Below are 14,303 nucleotides of genomic sequence, written 5' to 3' on the forward strand. Positions count from 1 at the left end.
GGCCAAGGAGACCGGAAGTGAGATTTTCTTTCAGGCGGCTGCTAATGTTACTAGGAGGATCGAGATGGTTCTTGCACAGGAAAGAGGGCAGGGGTCTGATAAAAGGCCTCGGCAGTTCGGTGGGTTCAGTGGTGCCTCGACTGGAGGCAGGGGTAATTTTGGTAGGGGTCATCCTCCCAGGCCGTTTCATTCAGTGCTCCAGGCATCCTACAGTGCACCGCCAACACCTATTAGTGCACCTCCGATCTAGGGTTTCCAAGGTGGTTACTCATGTCGATAGGGACAATTTCAGGGTTAGCAGTCACAGCAGCCGAGGTCCTATTATACTTGCGGTGATCCGAGGCACATTGCTAGATTCTGCCCTAGGTCTTAGGGCAGCATGCATCAACAGGGTTCTCGTGCTATGATTCCACCACTGGTTGCTTCACCGCCTGCTCAGTCAGTTAGAGGTAGGGGTCAGACAGCTAAAGGTGGAGGCCAGACCATTAGAGGTGGAGTTCAGGCCGTTAGAGGTGGAGGCCAGCCAGTTAGAGACCGTCCCAGGTATGCAGTTCAGAGTGGTGGGGCCCAATCCCGATTTTATACTTTTCTAGCTAGACCTGAGGCCGAATCATCCGATGTCGTAATTACAGGTATTGTTCGAGTTTGCCATAGAGATGCTTCAGTTCTATTTGATCCAGGATCTACTTATTCCTATGTGTCCTCTTATTTTGCTTCATATCTGGTGATGCCTCGCGATTCTCTAAGTGCTCCTATGTGTGTGTCCACTCTGGTGGGAGATTCTATCATGGTAGATTATGTCTATCATTCATTTGTGATTACTATTGGGAGTCTTGAGACTAGTGTGGATCTCCTACTTCTTGATATGGTAGATTGTGATATCATCTTGGGTATGGATTAGCTGTCACCTTATCGAACTATATTGGATTGCCATACCAAGACGGTGACCCTAGACATGTCGGGGTTACCTCGATTAGAGTGAAAAGGAACTCCTAGTCATTCTACCAGCAGGGTTATTTCTTATATGAAGGCTCGACGTATGGTCGAGAAAGGGTATCTAGCTTATTTGGCTTATATTCGCGATTCCAGTGCGGATGTTCTTTCTATGGACTCAGTACCAGTTGTTCGTGAATTTTCAGAAGTATTTCCTACAGATTTGACAGGGATGCCACCCGACAGAGATATAAACTCCTGTATTAATTTGGCTCCGGGCACTCAGCCCATTTCTATTCCACCATACTGTATGGCCCCGCCGGAATTGAAAGAACTGAAGGAGCAGCTACAAGACTTGCTTGATCAGGGAATTATTAGGCCTAGTGTCTCGCCCTGGGGTGCACCTGTGTTATTTGTAAAGAAGAAAGATGGTTCAATGCGAATGTGTATAGATTATCGCCAGTTGAACAAGGCTACTATCAAGAACAAGTATCCACTGCCATGAATTGATGACTTATTCGATCAGCTTCAGGGTGCCAAGGTGTTTTCAAAGATCGACTTGAGGTTTGGTTACCATCAGTTGAAGTTTTTGGTATCTGATGTCCCTAAGACAGCTTTTCGGACTCGGTATGGGCATTACAAATTCCTAGTGATGTCATTTGGGTTGACAAATACCCCAACCGCATTTGGATTCTTTTGTGGTTGTATTCATTGATGATATCTTGATTTACTCCAGCAGTCGAGATGATCATGAGCAGCATCTTTGGAGTGTACTTCAGACTTTGAAGAATAATCAGTTATGTGCCAAATTTTCAAAATATGAATTTTGGTTAGACTCAGTTGCCTTTTTGGGGCATGTTGTATCGGCAGAAGGTATAAAAGTAGATCCTAAGAAGATTGAGGCTGTTCAGAATTGGCATAGACCTACTTCATTTACAGAGATCCAGAGTTTCCTGGGTTTGGCAGGTTACTATCGTCGGTTCGTAGAGGGGTTTTCATCTATAGCAAGCCCATTGACCAGACTGACCCAGAAAGGTGTTCCATTCGGACGGTCAGACGAGTGTGAGTTGAGTTTTCAGAAGCTCAAGACTGCTTTGACTACGGCGCCAGTGTTGGTATTACCCACAGGTTTAGGATCTTATACGGTGTATTGTGATGCATCTCGCGTTGGGCTTGGTGTAGTATTGATGGAAGATGGCAGGGTGATTGCATATGCATCGCGGTAGTTGAAAGTTCACGAGAAGAATTATCATGTTCATGACTTAGAATTGGTAGCCATTGTTTATGCGCTGAAGATTTGGAGGCATTACCTGTACGGTGTCTCGTGTGAGGTATTTACTGATCATCATAGCTTACAATATATGTTCAAACAAAAGGATCTCAATTTGAGGCAGAGAAGATGGTTGGAGTTGTTGAATGACTATGATATCACTATTTTGTATCACCCCGGAAAGGCCAATGTGGTGGCCGATGCTTTGAGTAGAAAGGTTGTGAGTATAGGCAGTCTTGTGTATATTCTGGTGGGTAAGAGACCGCTAGCGGCAGATGTTCAGACTTTGTCTAATCAGTTCGTGATGTTAGATGTTTCAGAACCCAGTCGGGTTCTAGCTTACACAGTCGCTCGGTCTTCTTTATATGAGCGCATCAGAGAGCGGCAGTATGATGATCCTCATTTACTTGTCCTTAAGGACACGGTGCGGAACGGTGATGCCAAACAGGTTGTTGTGGGGGAAGATGGAGTTCTGTGAATGCAGGGTCGTATTTGTGTGCCTAATGTGGATGGGCTTCGTGAATTAATTCTGGAAGAGGCCCACAGTTCCAGGTATTTTATTCATCCAGGTGCCGCCAAAATGTATCAAGATTTGCGGCAACATTATTGGTGGAGGAGAATGAAGAAGGATATAGTGCATATGTAGCTCGGTGTCTGAATTGTCAGCAAGTTAAGTACGAGCATCAGAGACCTAGTGGTTTTCTTCAGAAGTTAGAAATTCTTAAGTGGAAGTGAGAGCGTATCACTATGGATTTTATTGTTGGGCTCCCACGTACTCAGAGAATATTCGACGCAGTTTGGGTCATTGTGGATAGGTTGACCAAGTCAGCACATTTCATTCCAGTGGAGGTTACCTATTCTTCATAGCGGTTAGCTGAAATTTACATTCGTGAGATTGTCCGCCTTCACGGTGTGCCCGTGTCTATCATTTCTGATCGAGGTACGCAGTTCACTTCGCACTTTTGGAGGGCTGTACAGCGTGAGTTAGGCACGCGGGTTGAGTTGAGTACAACATTTCATCCACAAACAGACGGACAGTCAGAACGCACTATTCAGATATTGGAAGATATCTGAATAGTGCGTTATAGACTTTGGAGGTTCTTAGGATCAATTCTTACCACTTGTGGAGTTTGCCTGTAATAATAGCTACCAGTCGAGCATTCAAATGGCTCTGTATGAAGCATTGTACTGGAGGCGATGTCGTTCGCCAGTTGGCCGATTTGAATCGGTAAAGGCTCGGTTGTTGGGTACCGATTTGTTACAGGATGCCTTGGATAAGGTCAAAATTATTCAGGATCGTCTTCGTACAGCTCAGTCTAGGAAAAAGAATTATGTCGACCGTAAGGTTCCTGATATTGCATTCATGGTTGGAGAAAGAGTATTGCTCTGGATTGCACCTATGAAAGGTGTAATGAGGTTTGGAAAGAAGGGCAAGTTGATCCCTAGGTATATAGGACCCTTCGAAATTCTTGAAAGGGTGGGCGAAGTAGCATGCAGGCTTGCATTACCACCTAGTTTATCAGCGGTTCATCCGGTATTCCATGCGTCTATACTCCGAAAATATCATGATGATCTGTCCCATGTGTTAGATTTCAACTCAGTCCAATTGGACAAGGATTTGATTACGAAGAAAAGCCGGTAGCTATTCTAGCCCGGCAGGTCCGACAATTGAGGTCTAAGAGTTATCCTTCAGTTCAGGTGCAATGAAGAGGTCATTCAATTGAGACAGCTAACTGGGAGTCCGAGTCGGACATGCGGAGTAAATATCCATAACTTTTCACCAGGTCATGTACTTTTCTAATTCCGTTCGAGGACGAACGTTTATTTTAGAGGTGGAGAATGTGATGACCCAAAAGGTCATCTTTAAATTTAATAATTATTTCTGTGTTCTGAGACCTCAAATAGCACTATTCATCATTCCTCGACTTGCGTGCGCAGTCCGTATCATTTTTCGAAAAGTTTTTATATGAAACATTAATTAAAATGTGATATAGAGCCTTAAAACTCAACTAAATTGACTTTAGTCAAACTTTTGAGAAAAACGGACTAAGATCAGTGTTTTGACAGCTTCGGTAGGTCCGTATCGTGATTTGAAACTTGGGCGTATGCCGGAATTTAATTTGGAGGTCCCTAGGTCAAGTTATGGCCATTTAATGGAAACTAGTAATTTAAAGGCTAAAGATTTCCAAAGTTTGACCACGAATTTGACTTTTTGATATCGAGGTCGGAATCCGATTCTGAAAATTGTAATAGTTCTGTTATGTCATTTATGACTTGTGTACCAAATTTGAAGTCATTCCGGATTCGTTTAATATGTTTTGGCACGAGTTCTGCAAAGTGAAAAGGTTAAAAAAATCAAAAGTTCGAATCGAGGTGTGAATTGTAATTTTGATGTTGTTTGACGTGAATTGAAACTCCAAGTAAGTCTGTATTATGTTTCTTGACTTGTTGGAATATTCGGACAAGGTCCCGAGTGGCTCGGATGAGTTTCGGACGAGCCACGGAGCAATTGGAACCTGCTGCCCATTGCTGGTTCTGGTGTGTCGCACCTGCGACATTTTGTGCGCAGGTGCGTGGTCGCTCCTGCGGAATTCCAGTCGCTTCTGCGACATTGGACAGCCCTATCGAGCTCTGCTTCTGCGGAGAAATGAGCGCAGGTGCGCAACCGCATCCGCGATGGACAAGCCGCTTCTGCGAGGCAGACCGCTTCTGTGGTCACTCGAGCGCTTCTGCGATATCGCAGGTGCGACATTTCTGGGCGCACATGCGGCCACTAGACAAGCTGCCCTATTCTGCAAAAGCGAGCTTTGTCTCGCAAATGCGAAAATATAGTCCGCAGGTGCGAAAATGCTCGGCAAAATTAAAATTAAAATCGAGTTTTAGCCATTTTCACTCATTTTTTAGTTTTGAGTCTCGGATTTTGGTGATTCCAAAGGGATTTTTCACGACTTTGAATTGGGTAAGTGTTCTATAACGTAAAGTGATTATATTTCATAAATCCATGTCTATATTCATCATTTATTTCGGATTTAGAATGAAGGAATTGAAATTTTTGTAAAAGTTTCCAAAAACGAAAAAAATTAAGATTTGAAGGTCTATTTGATATCGGAATTTTATAATTTTTGTATGGTTGGACTCGTCTCGGAATGGGTGTTCGAATTTCGTAAGTTTTTTCGAGATTCGAGTCATGGGCCCCATTGTTGATTTTGAGATGAATTTCGTATTTTAATCCGAAAAATTAGTAAATTCATATGGAATTAATTCCTACGATTTATATTCAATATATTGAATTGTTTATGACTAGATTTGAGGATTTCGAACACGAATTCACGAGGCAAAGGTTTATTGGATTCTTGAATTTGGTTGCAAGCGAGGTAAGTGTCGTGGTTAACTTTGACTTGAGGGAGTAGGACTTATTTGTCTATTTTCTACGTGATTGAATGTGCGGGTACAACGTATATGTGAGGTGACAAGTACTTATGCGTTGTGGTTGAGTCAAAGCATGCAGATGGAAGTTTTTATCAAGAATAATTGCCTATTTAATAAAGATATTCCTACTTGAGTTTATTATTGATTATTTGATCATTATTCATGAAATTATTATTCATTTAATTATTGTTGAATTTTTTGGAAGGTGAAGTCGGTATTCTGGTACTGAATTGATTGATGAGTGTATATCCCCGCATTTAAATACTCTTCCGAATTTATATTATTATTTTCATGGTAAGGAAGAGTGTAAAAGCACGAAGGGTGATGTCGTGCCATTTTTATTATTTATGCTATCATTGTCATGGTGAGAAAGAGTGTAAAAGAACGAAGGGTGTTGTCGTGCCATTTGTGAGTATAAAAGCACAAAGGGTGATACCGTGTCATTTTCAGAGAGTGTAAAAGCACGAAGGGTGATGTGGTGCCAATTATTATTATTTATTTATCAGTTTATGGGAGGAATGAGAGTAAAAGCATGAAGGGTGGTGACGTGCCATTTTTATATTATTCAATTGTTCATTTTATTGTTGATGAATTAATTGGTTGTTACGTGACACTCCTCCTGCTGAAATTTCTATATCATTCCCCTTCGCATGTTCCCTCCCAAATTTATAAATTAATATTTTTTGTGTTATTATTGCTTCGTATTTGTATATACTTGTACAGGTTGTTTGCGTACGTGTCTTGTCAAAGCCTCGTCATTACTTCATCGAGGTTACGCTCGACACCTACGGAGTACATGGGGTCGATTGTACTCATACTACACTCTGCACTTCTTGTACAGATTTTGGAGTTGGTCCCAGCGACGTACCCTAGACGTGCTCGGATTCAGCTACTCCGAGGAGACTTGAGGTATAACTGCACAACGTTCGCAGTTCTGAATTCCTTTTCTCTCTTATCTTAGCTGTGTATTATCTTTTAAACAACTTAAATTTTATTCGAGCCTTTATTTGTATTATTATAGTAGCTCGTGCACTTGTTACACCATATTTGGGGATGTATTTTGATGATTCGGTAGTTATGGTCTTCCGCAATTTATTTCAGTAATTGACTTCTATTTAATTTAATTTGCTTTAAAATGGTTAAGATCATTTCAATGTTGGCATGCCTAGCAAGAGAAATATTAGGCGCCATCACGGTCCTGAAGGTGGAAATTTCAGGTCATGAAAATTCATCGGTCTCAGCTTTGATTATGTCTATTCCAGCTCGGAGCTGAGCAATCCGATTGAGTTTTTGGTGAACCTGTGGATTTTGACCATCAGTCACCGAATCAAATTCATCATCACTTACTTCGAAAACTTTTACCTGCTCGACCAAGTCATCATGATTCTTTCGGTCCACTTCCAGCTCGGCACGGAGGTTCTTAGTCTCCCCTTCAAGCTGCTCACTAAGAAGTTTAAAGGCGACTCTATTCTCAATAAGCTCTCGAACTCCGTCTTTGAGGTGCTTCAAGTTATCCCGGTACCTCAAAAAAGGCTCGTGATGAAGCACTGAAGCCTATGAGCAAGAAGGGAAACACTAAAACATCTGTGAAATAATCTAAGTATAAATAAAAAATTCACTTAGAAAAACGAGAAGTTACCCGATTCATTGCTTGTTGTGCTTCATTGAAAAGGCAGGGTGCATCCAGCTCGTTCATCTTAGCTTGATCATCCTCGGTCACCAAGCACCGAACATAGCTAGCCACCCCTACGGGGGCGAAGAGAAATCGAGCATCCTCCAGAAGTGAAAACATAATGGTGCGCTTCCGATCAGGATATGCACTCGGGGCACGAAACCGATCAACCAATTTCGGGCTGGAGGAAGGCCCGCTTGCTTCTGAGGGAGTGCTCTTCCTCGGTATCTCTAGATCGCCAAATCCAATAGCTCCTCTGTAGCCGTCGAATCCACACCGTCGAAAAAACCACGGAAAGGATCGTTCGATCTATGGACCCCCTCGAGGGGGAGTTCTTTTGCAACTTGGGCCTCGTTAAACATCGACTTTGTGAACGAGGTCGAGTCGATAATCTCTATCAGGCTGAGTGCTTCCTGTGGGGCTTTGCCAGAATCTCGGGGAGCCTCAACTCCTGCCTCCACCTCAGTCTCCCCGACGTGATGAAATTCGGCCTCGCCTCTCCCTAGTTCGGAGGCCCCTTGCCCTTCGAGCTGCGACGGCATACTGGACACAAGACCAAAAGCTTCACCTTCCCCCTCGGATTCATCCCTCAGTCTATGGAGTGAATCCGGGAACAATGCTCGACCACTGGTGCTTCCCTTGGGTTTACGAGCCAATAGTTTCTTTGGCCTTTTATTCCCAGGGCCCGGGGAACTCGGAGCCTTTTCCCTTTTCTTCTCTTTATCCTGCCCCGAGGAAGGGGTCTCGGCGAAGATATAATCATCACCAAACGTAGGCCTCATTTCAACATCTTTCGGTAAACCTGCTAAAGGAAAGTAAAACAAGTTAAAAATCGACGACGTGAAAGTAAGGTCGAATGTAACTTAAAGAAAAAATCTCACCATGAGAACTAGCCTCCCATCGACCCTTAGAAAGCTCACGCCATGAGCGCTCGGAGTAAGATCTCTGTGTTGCGATACCCTCGACCCACTCCTTGAGTCGGGGTACTGCATCAGGCATCCGAGCAGTAGCTGCACCATCACAAAATATCGATGAAGAAGGAAATAAAAGGAAAAGCTATGAAAAAAATCTTGAAGGCAAGGTTTTACTTACGTTTCATGTTCCATTTTTCAGGAAATGGCATATCCTCGACTGGGATTAAATTCGAGGTCTTCACTCTCACAAATTGGCCCAACCAGCCTCGGTCCTGATCCTCGTCAATGCTCGAGAATGGGGCCTTACTGGCCCGACATGCAAACTTGATTAGTCCCCCTCGATAAAGTCGGGGACTATACAAACGCATTAAATGATCGATGGTGAAGGGACACCCCTCGATCTTGCTCACAAAAAAGCGAAGAAGAATTACTATCATCCAAAACGAGGAGTGAATTTGACCAAGGGTCACCTCGTACCTCTTACAGAAGGTGACGATGACCGGGTCCAAGGGGCCCAACGTGAAGGGATAAGCGTAAACACTCAAAAAACCCTCCACGTAGGTGGTAATAGCTTTCTCGGGCTTGGGTACCACCACATACTTGCCAACCCAGTTACAATCTTTTTTTTTTACCTCGGAGAGGACGTCCTCGGTGACCGAGCAGATATACCTCGAGACCGGCTCATACTGACCCGGCACCGAGGAGGTCTTCTCGACCTTAAAATCAGCACCGGTTGGGCACCCCGTAGGTACTAATAATGTCAGAGGGGGTTTCGGTACCGGTTCCTCAGCAGCAATAGACGAAACATTCTTCTCAACAGATGGTCTTGAGGAAAATGGGTTCTCTTTTTGAGGAATAGATTTTGAAGTCTTTGCCATTTCTTCTAAATAGAGGAGAGAAGAAGATGCTGGTAAAAGAGAAGGTATAATTGTGAGATAACTTATAAGAACTGTCAGAAAACCAGAAGGGAAGAAGTTTGGACTTAAGCTTTCAGAAAATCAGTAGATGAGAGTGATGAAGTTTTCTGAGAACACAAGAGCAAATATTTGAATGTAAAAAGTTCTAATGAATGATGAAAGGGGTATTTATATTTTTCTCAAAACGACGGTTCGCATCCTGTAGCGGCCGACCGTTGAGTGACACACATTTAATGCCTTGAAGACTGGACCGACGGGACATTTCAACTATTTTTGTCACTTACGTCATGAATTCATCGTCATGATAGATCGGAGTGTGAATCGGAAGCTCGTATCATTTCTCATCATTTACTCTCCAAAAAATAAGAGGATTTGACGCCACGTTTTTCTCACTTGCATCATGATATATCGAAGTGAGAATAGGAGGCTCGTGTCGTTCATCGTCATCTACTCTCCGAAGAATGAGGGGACTATCTGTATACGGGTAAAACCAAGTTCGATATTCGATCGAGCTTCCGAATTCCCCGATTAGGCCAAGGTCGAAATATCTGTGATCAAGTGAAGTCGAGCTCGAAGATCGATCTGATGCCAAACATCATCGGCCAAGATCGGCACATGATGATTATGATCGAACCCAAAGCATTGTCGAAGTTAGCCATTGAAACCATCAGATATGCCCTCGAGTTTACCGAATGCATAACCGGTCATTTTTCCAATGGCCTAGGAGAAAGCTTTGCCAACTCATCCGACAGAGGTCCGTAATTCTCGCCATTAACCAGTCAATATGGCAAAAATTACGGAATTAGTCAAAAAGGGAACCAACGGTCTTCAAAATCAAGGACTTATGTTTTTTTAGTACAATTAAATAATACCCTAAAGGGTAGGTCTCCCTCAATATATAAAGGGAACTTGACAATCCATTAAGAATATTGTAACATATACTGATAAGCAATATATTCTCCAAGCTCCTACTCTTTGATATTTTTCTGTCAATAAAAGTGTATTCAACTCAAGGGGGGCTGACATTCTTAAATTAGAATCATCCAATTCCTATGGTTTGCAGTTATTTTATCGCTATTTATTTTAATTACAATCTAATTTATTACTTTGTATCAAGTTAATCCACATGACTTTATAACCACTAACAAATTCAATTGTTAATCAATTTTGAGGGTAAACACTTACCAACTAGCCTCCTTTCAATACCATAGTAGGTAATAAGAGTACTAGGAGTTTTTTCTATACCAATCTCTCATAGACACGTAATGAAAAGGGTCTCTATTTGGAGCAGAAGTTGCAGGAACGGTCAAATCGATTGTCACGATACGTCCACATTGAAAGGGAGTTCTTTTTAAGTTCAAATTATGGGACCAAAGCAGCTGTGGGTATTTTGAAAATTTTTAGGATAAATTATTTAAACTTAACAGTGACCAGTTATTTGCTTAACAAAAGTATTGAAGCTTGTGACGTTCCAAACCTCTTCTCATGGTAAAAAATGAAAATATCAATGTGTTGCTTTTTTACCCTTCTTTTTCTTTGGTACTAAGTACTAATTAAATTCAAATATTAGAAGGATTATCAATTTACCACCATCAAGTATAGGAGTTATGATTTTAACCTCTTTAGAATTTATTGGGGGCATTGACCACTTAATCAAAGTGAGAGAGAAATCGTCTAAATAGTAATGCAATTACTATGAAAATATAGGGAAAATGTTTTAATTTTCTAATGAAAACATGCATTTGATTTCACCTCCACAAATAATTAATTTCCCCCAAAAAAGTCTGACTAATAATACGAGACGTGTCTAAGTATTGGCCATAAGATTATCCCTGCAAGTACAATTATGAAACTTTCAATGAATTATCTAGTTCAAAATGGCTTTAAAGAAAAAAACTACTTTAATACATTTTATAACCTAATCAATATGTAAAAGTTAAACCGAATCTCAAATATAAAACTACAGGACCCAAATTTACTTTCCATTTCAATCCTACTCAGCTGGGTTATACTATATGATCATTTTCATCTTGAGCAAATAAGCTTCAAAGACAGAATCAAGAAAAAGGAAAAAGAATCAGGATCAAGAACAAGACGATACAAACTGGATTACACATCACAAATGTCGTTTGCTAATCAAAAGTAACCAAAAATTGCAACGAAAAAAGAAATGAATGGGTAAAGTTAGGAATTAAGGGGACTAAAAGGCACAAATGAATAGGTAAAATCTGGAATTAAGGGGACTAAAAGGAACAAATGAATGGGTAAAATCTGGAAGTAAAGGGACTAAAAGGATGGAATTTATTTTTGGTAAACTGGCGAACGAAATGGATTATCTAGTATCTAGTATATCTAGTTAAAGCAAAACTTTTAACTTGTTCAATTGATTACCACCGTTGATTTGTATAAGAAGAATATAGACCGTTGATTATGGATCCTTCTCAAAGGATTCAGTCCAGAACCGTGAATTCTGATCAAACGGACACAATTGAATTTTCTTCTGCATCACTAAACCGCACAGCAAACCTCCACCGTCAGATTTCAAATCTTTCTTTTCCGCCATCTCTACAGCTGTTCGCACACTGTTCCAGTCTTTCAACGCCGTAGAAACCACCGACGACGACGAAGAGGTCGTCGAATCAGTGCCGTCGGAGAAATCGCAAGACTCGCCGCCTGATGATTGCTCACTCCGCTTCGATCCTCCACGGCTAAGCCGCCGTCGCCGCCATCGGCCGCTCTCTTTCTCTTCCATTAAATCACGAAAACACACAGCAGACAATCCATTCAACAACGAAAAATCCGTACTACTGTAAACCGCGGCACCGATATTCAGAACTCCTTGGAACCTTCCAGAAGGCCGCCTAATCTGTACAGCTGTGAAAACCGGAGTTGCAGTACTAATTCCAGAATTCACCATTCCTTTGAAACAACTACTTAACAGGAGACGCACAGTACCGACGAGGAAATCCTTGAGGACACCAACGGCGTATATTTCAACGGAGACGCCGGAGGTATCGCCGGAAATGAATTTTGGCGAAACACGGAAGAGGAATTTGTCGTTCCAGGTAGGGTTTTCGCCGCCGAAATGATCGATCTTGGTACGGAGTTTATTAGATGAGTCAACAAAGATAAGGGCGTAAGTTTGCAAACGGCGGAAGTTAGCGATTGGGGTTTTGAGGGATTGAGCAGAGATCAAGTTGATCTCCAGAATTTGAGTATTTTCCTCTTCCATTTCAGTTTGTGTTGTTGTTTCTCTCAATTTCTGCTTCTTTTCTTCGTGTGCTAATAATACATGTTGATGTATGACTGAAAAATTGATTGGGCTTAACAAGAAATGAACGAACTTTTCTTGATTCAATTCATGGTTTCAGATGAGCAAGACCGCAAGCGAGAGAGAGAAAGAGAGGGCAGAGTCTCTCTCCCTGCCGCCAGCTGTAAGGTTTCTCTTTGGAATTACATATATACCCTGAAATCTGTTTGCTTGAAATGGTAATGGGCTGGGCCGGGTTGGGCTGGCTACGAGTCGATATCTGTAAATGGCCATCTAATTCCAATTTACATACAACCTCCCTACAATTTACGGTACTGTACTTAAGTAGTACAAGAAATAGTAACCTACGTTAACTATACTACCCGCGGCCGCGGGATTCGTGAATTTCTGACTTAGGGAGTCCTTCTCTTCAAGAAAGTATATTTGTAAAAGAAGTGTCCGAATCCTAAAAAAGTAAACAAATCTTTTGAAAACCCTAGTGAATTAAGATGAAAAAAGACTACTTCCTTTATATGTAATGCATCCCATTCGTAAATCACTCACTTAATGCTTTAGTCACTCAAACAGACCTTTATAGTTATCATGGGGGGGAAATATAGATTGTTGACCGTAGAAGTAAAATCTGCTCTATTTGGTGACAAAAAAGGTGGCAGATGCTACGTGAAAGTTTCCACACATAAAGAAAACCAACTCAAAACAAGTAAGATTAACATCAGGACCGAGGAATGGAAACAAAAGTTTGTGTTTGTCGTTCCATCCAATGAAAGCTCTTCCCTTCGTTTCGAAATTTTTAAGGCTGGTACGATTTTTTTATCACCAGACTATTTAGTAGGTGTTGCTGAATACAAATTGGATACGGAAGAAGAGGAAACTGTATATGATACCTATAGGGAATACGATACTGATACTGATACTGATGGTTATCTGTCATGTTCCCATTTTATGGAATGGCCACAAAAAACGGATACTGGATTAGACGAATTATGTGCTCCTGATCATGAGCTTAAGGTCTCGACAAGTCTTAAGATATGGAAAAGGAAGATCATCAAGGGAAAGTTGGATGTAGAAATTGTGATGGAGAAGAATACATCAATAGTAGGTGGCTTTAACTGGAAATGCTTTGGCATGAAATATAAAGATTTTATGATGGAGGATATAAATGGAAGTCCCGGTGGATGGGCGGCATTGATGTGTTCCTACGCATAGATTGAACGCTAGCTAGCCTATTAATTAAGGTATATTTCTTAGTTAGTTTCTCTTGGTAGTTATTATGAAACTTGTGATCTTGCTTATATATAGAGATATTAGTGATGTTTACAGAGTATTACTTTGCTTAGTTACTTTATATAGTACATTTCTTTTTACCTCATTTCTTAACCGTTGCTATTCTTTTCTTCTTTTCGTAATTCCATAGCATGCATTTATTGTTATTATTAGTATGATCATTAGTTCAAATGCGGAACTAAAAGCTTGAAAAGATAATTTGAGAAGTATATAACATGTCCGTGAAGAGAGTGATGTCCAAGTGGAGATAAACATCTTGCGAACTTCTCGCAAGTACAAATACAGTAAGAGTAGAGATCAGAATAGCAAGTGAAAAAAGGAGGGAAGAAGTGCTCCAAGCCAGAGGAAGTGAATCCAATATCAAGGCAGAGGGCATTGAGATGTAATAACAACAACTCGTTAGGCCTCAATCCCAAACGAGTTAAGACTGACTATATGGACTCTCACTGACTACATACTCAATTTGGATTCATCTCAGGTAAGAGGGCACGATATCATAAGGAAAAAAAAAAAGATGTTAAATTTTAATTCTTCTGAAGGGACCACAAGAATGGTACTACATGGGAAATTCTAATTTAGGTATAATTTTGCTGTGGTAAGAAGGGCCAACAAC

General features: G+C 41.3%; 2 protein-coding genes across 2 annotated transcripts; one reads left to right on the forward strand and one right to left on the reverse strand.

The window, feature by feature from the left end:
• Window positions 1-379: 379 nt before the first annotated feature.
• On the forward strand, window positions 380-901 carry LOC138906406 (uncharacterized). Its single transcript, XM_070195112.1, has one exon. The coding sequence runs from the start codon at window positions 380-382 to the stop codon at window positions 899-901; it is 522 nt and encodes a 173-aa protein (XP_070051213.1).
• Window positions 902-11,218: 10,317 nt separating this feature from the next.
• LOC104088405 (uncharacterized) lies at window positions 11,219-12,589 on the reverse strand. The gene has a single exon (XM_009593063.4). It carries the CDS (start codon window positions 12,365-12,367, stop codon window positions 11,564-11,566), a length of 804 nt encoding a protein of 267 aa, XP_009591358.1. The 5' UTR covers window positions 12,368-12,589; the 3' UTR covers window positions 11,219-11,563.
• Between the last annotated feature and the right edge of the window lie 1,714 nt (window positions 12,590-14,303).

Source organism: Nicotiana tomentosiformis, chromosome 1 (assembly GCF_000390325.3).
Source record: "Nicotiana tomentosiformis chromosome 1, ASM39032v3, whole genome shotgun sequence".
Taxonomy (NCBI): Eukaryota; Viridiplantae; Streptophyta; class Magnoliopsida; order Solanales; family Solanaceae; genus Nicotiana; species Nicotiana tomentosiformis.

Excerpts from the sequence above, each read along its gene's own strand:
- LOC138906406 (XM_070195112.1), top strand. The coding sequence starts at position 380 with ATGCATCAACAGGGTTCTCGTGCTATGATTCCACCACTGGTTGCTTCA.
- LOC104088405 (XM_009593063.4), bottom strand. The coding sequence starts at position 12,367 with ATGGAAGAGGAAAATACTCAAATTCTGGAGATCAACTTGATCTCTGCT.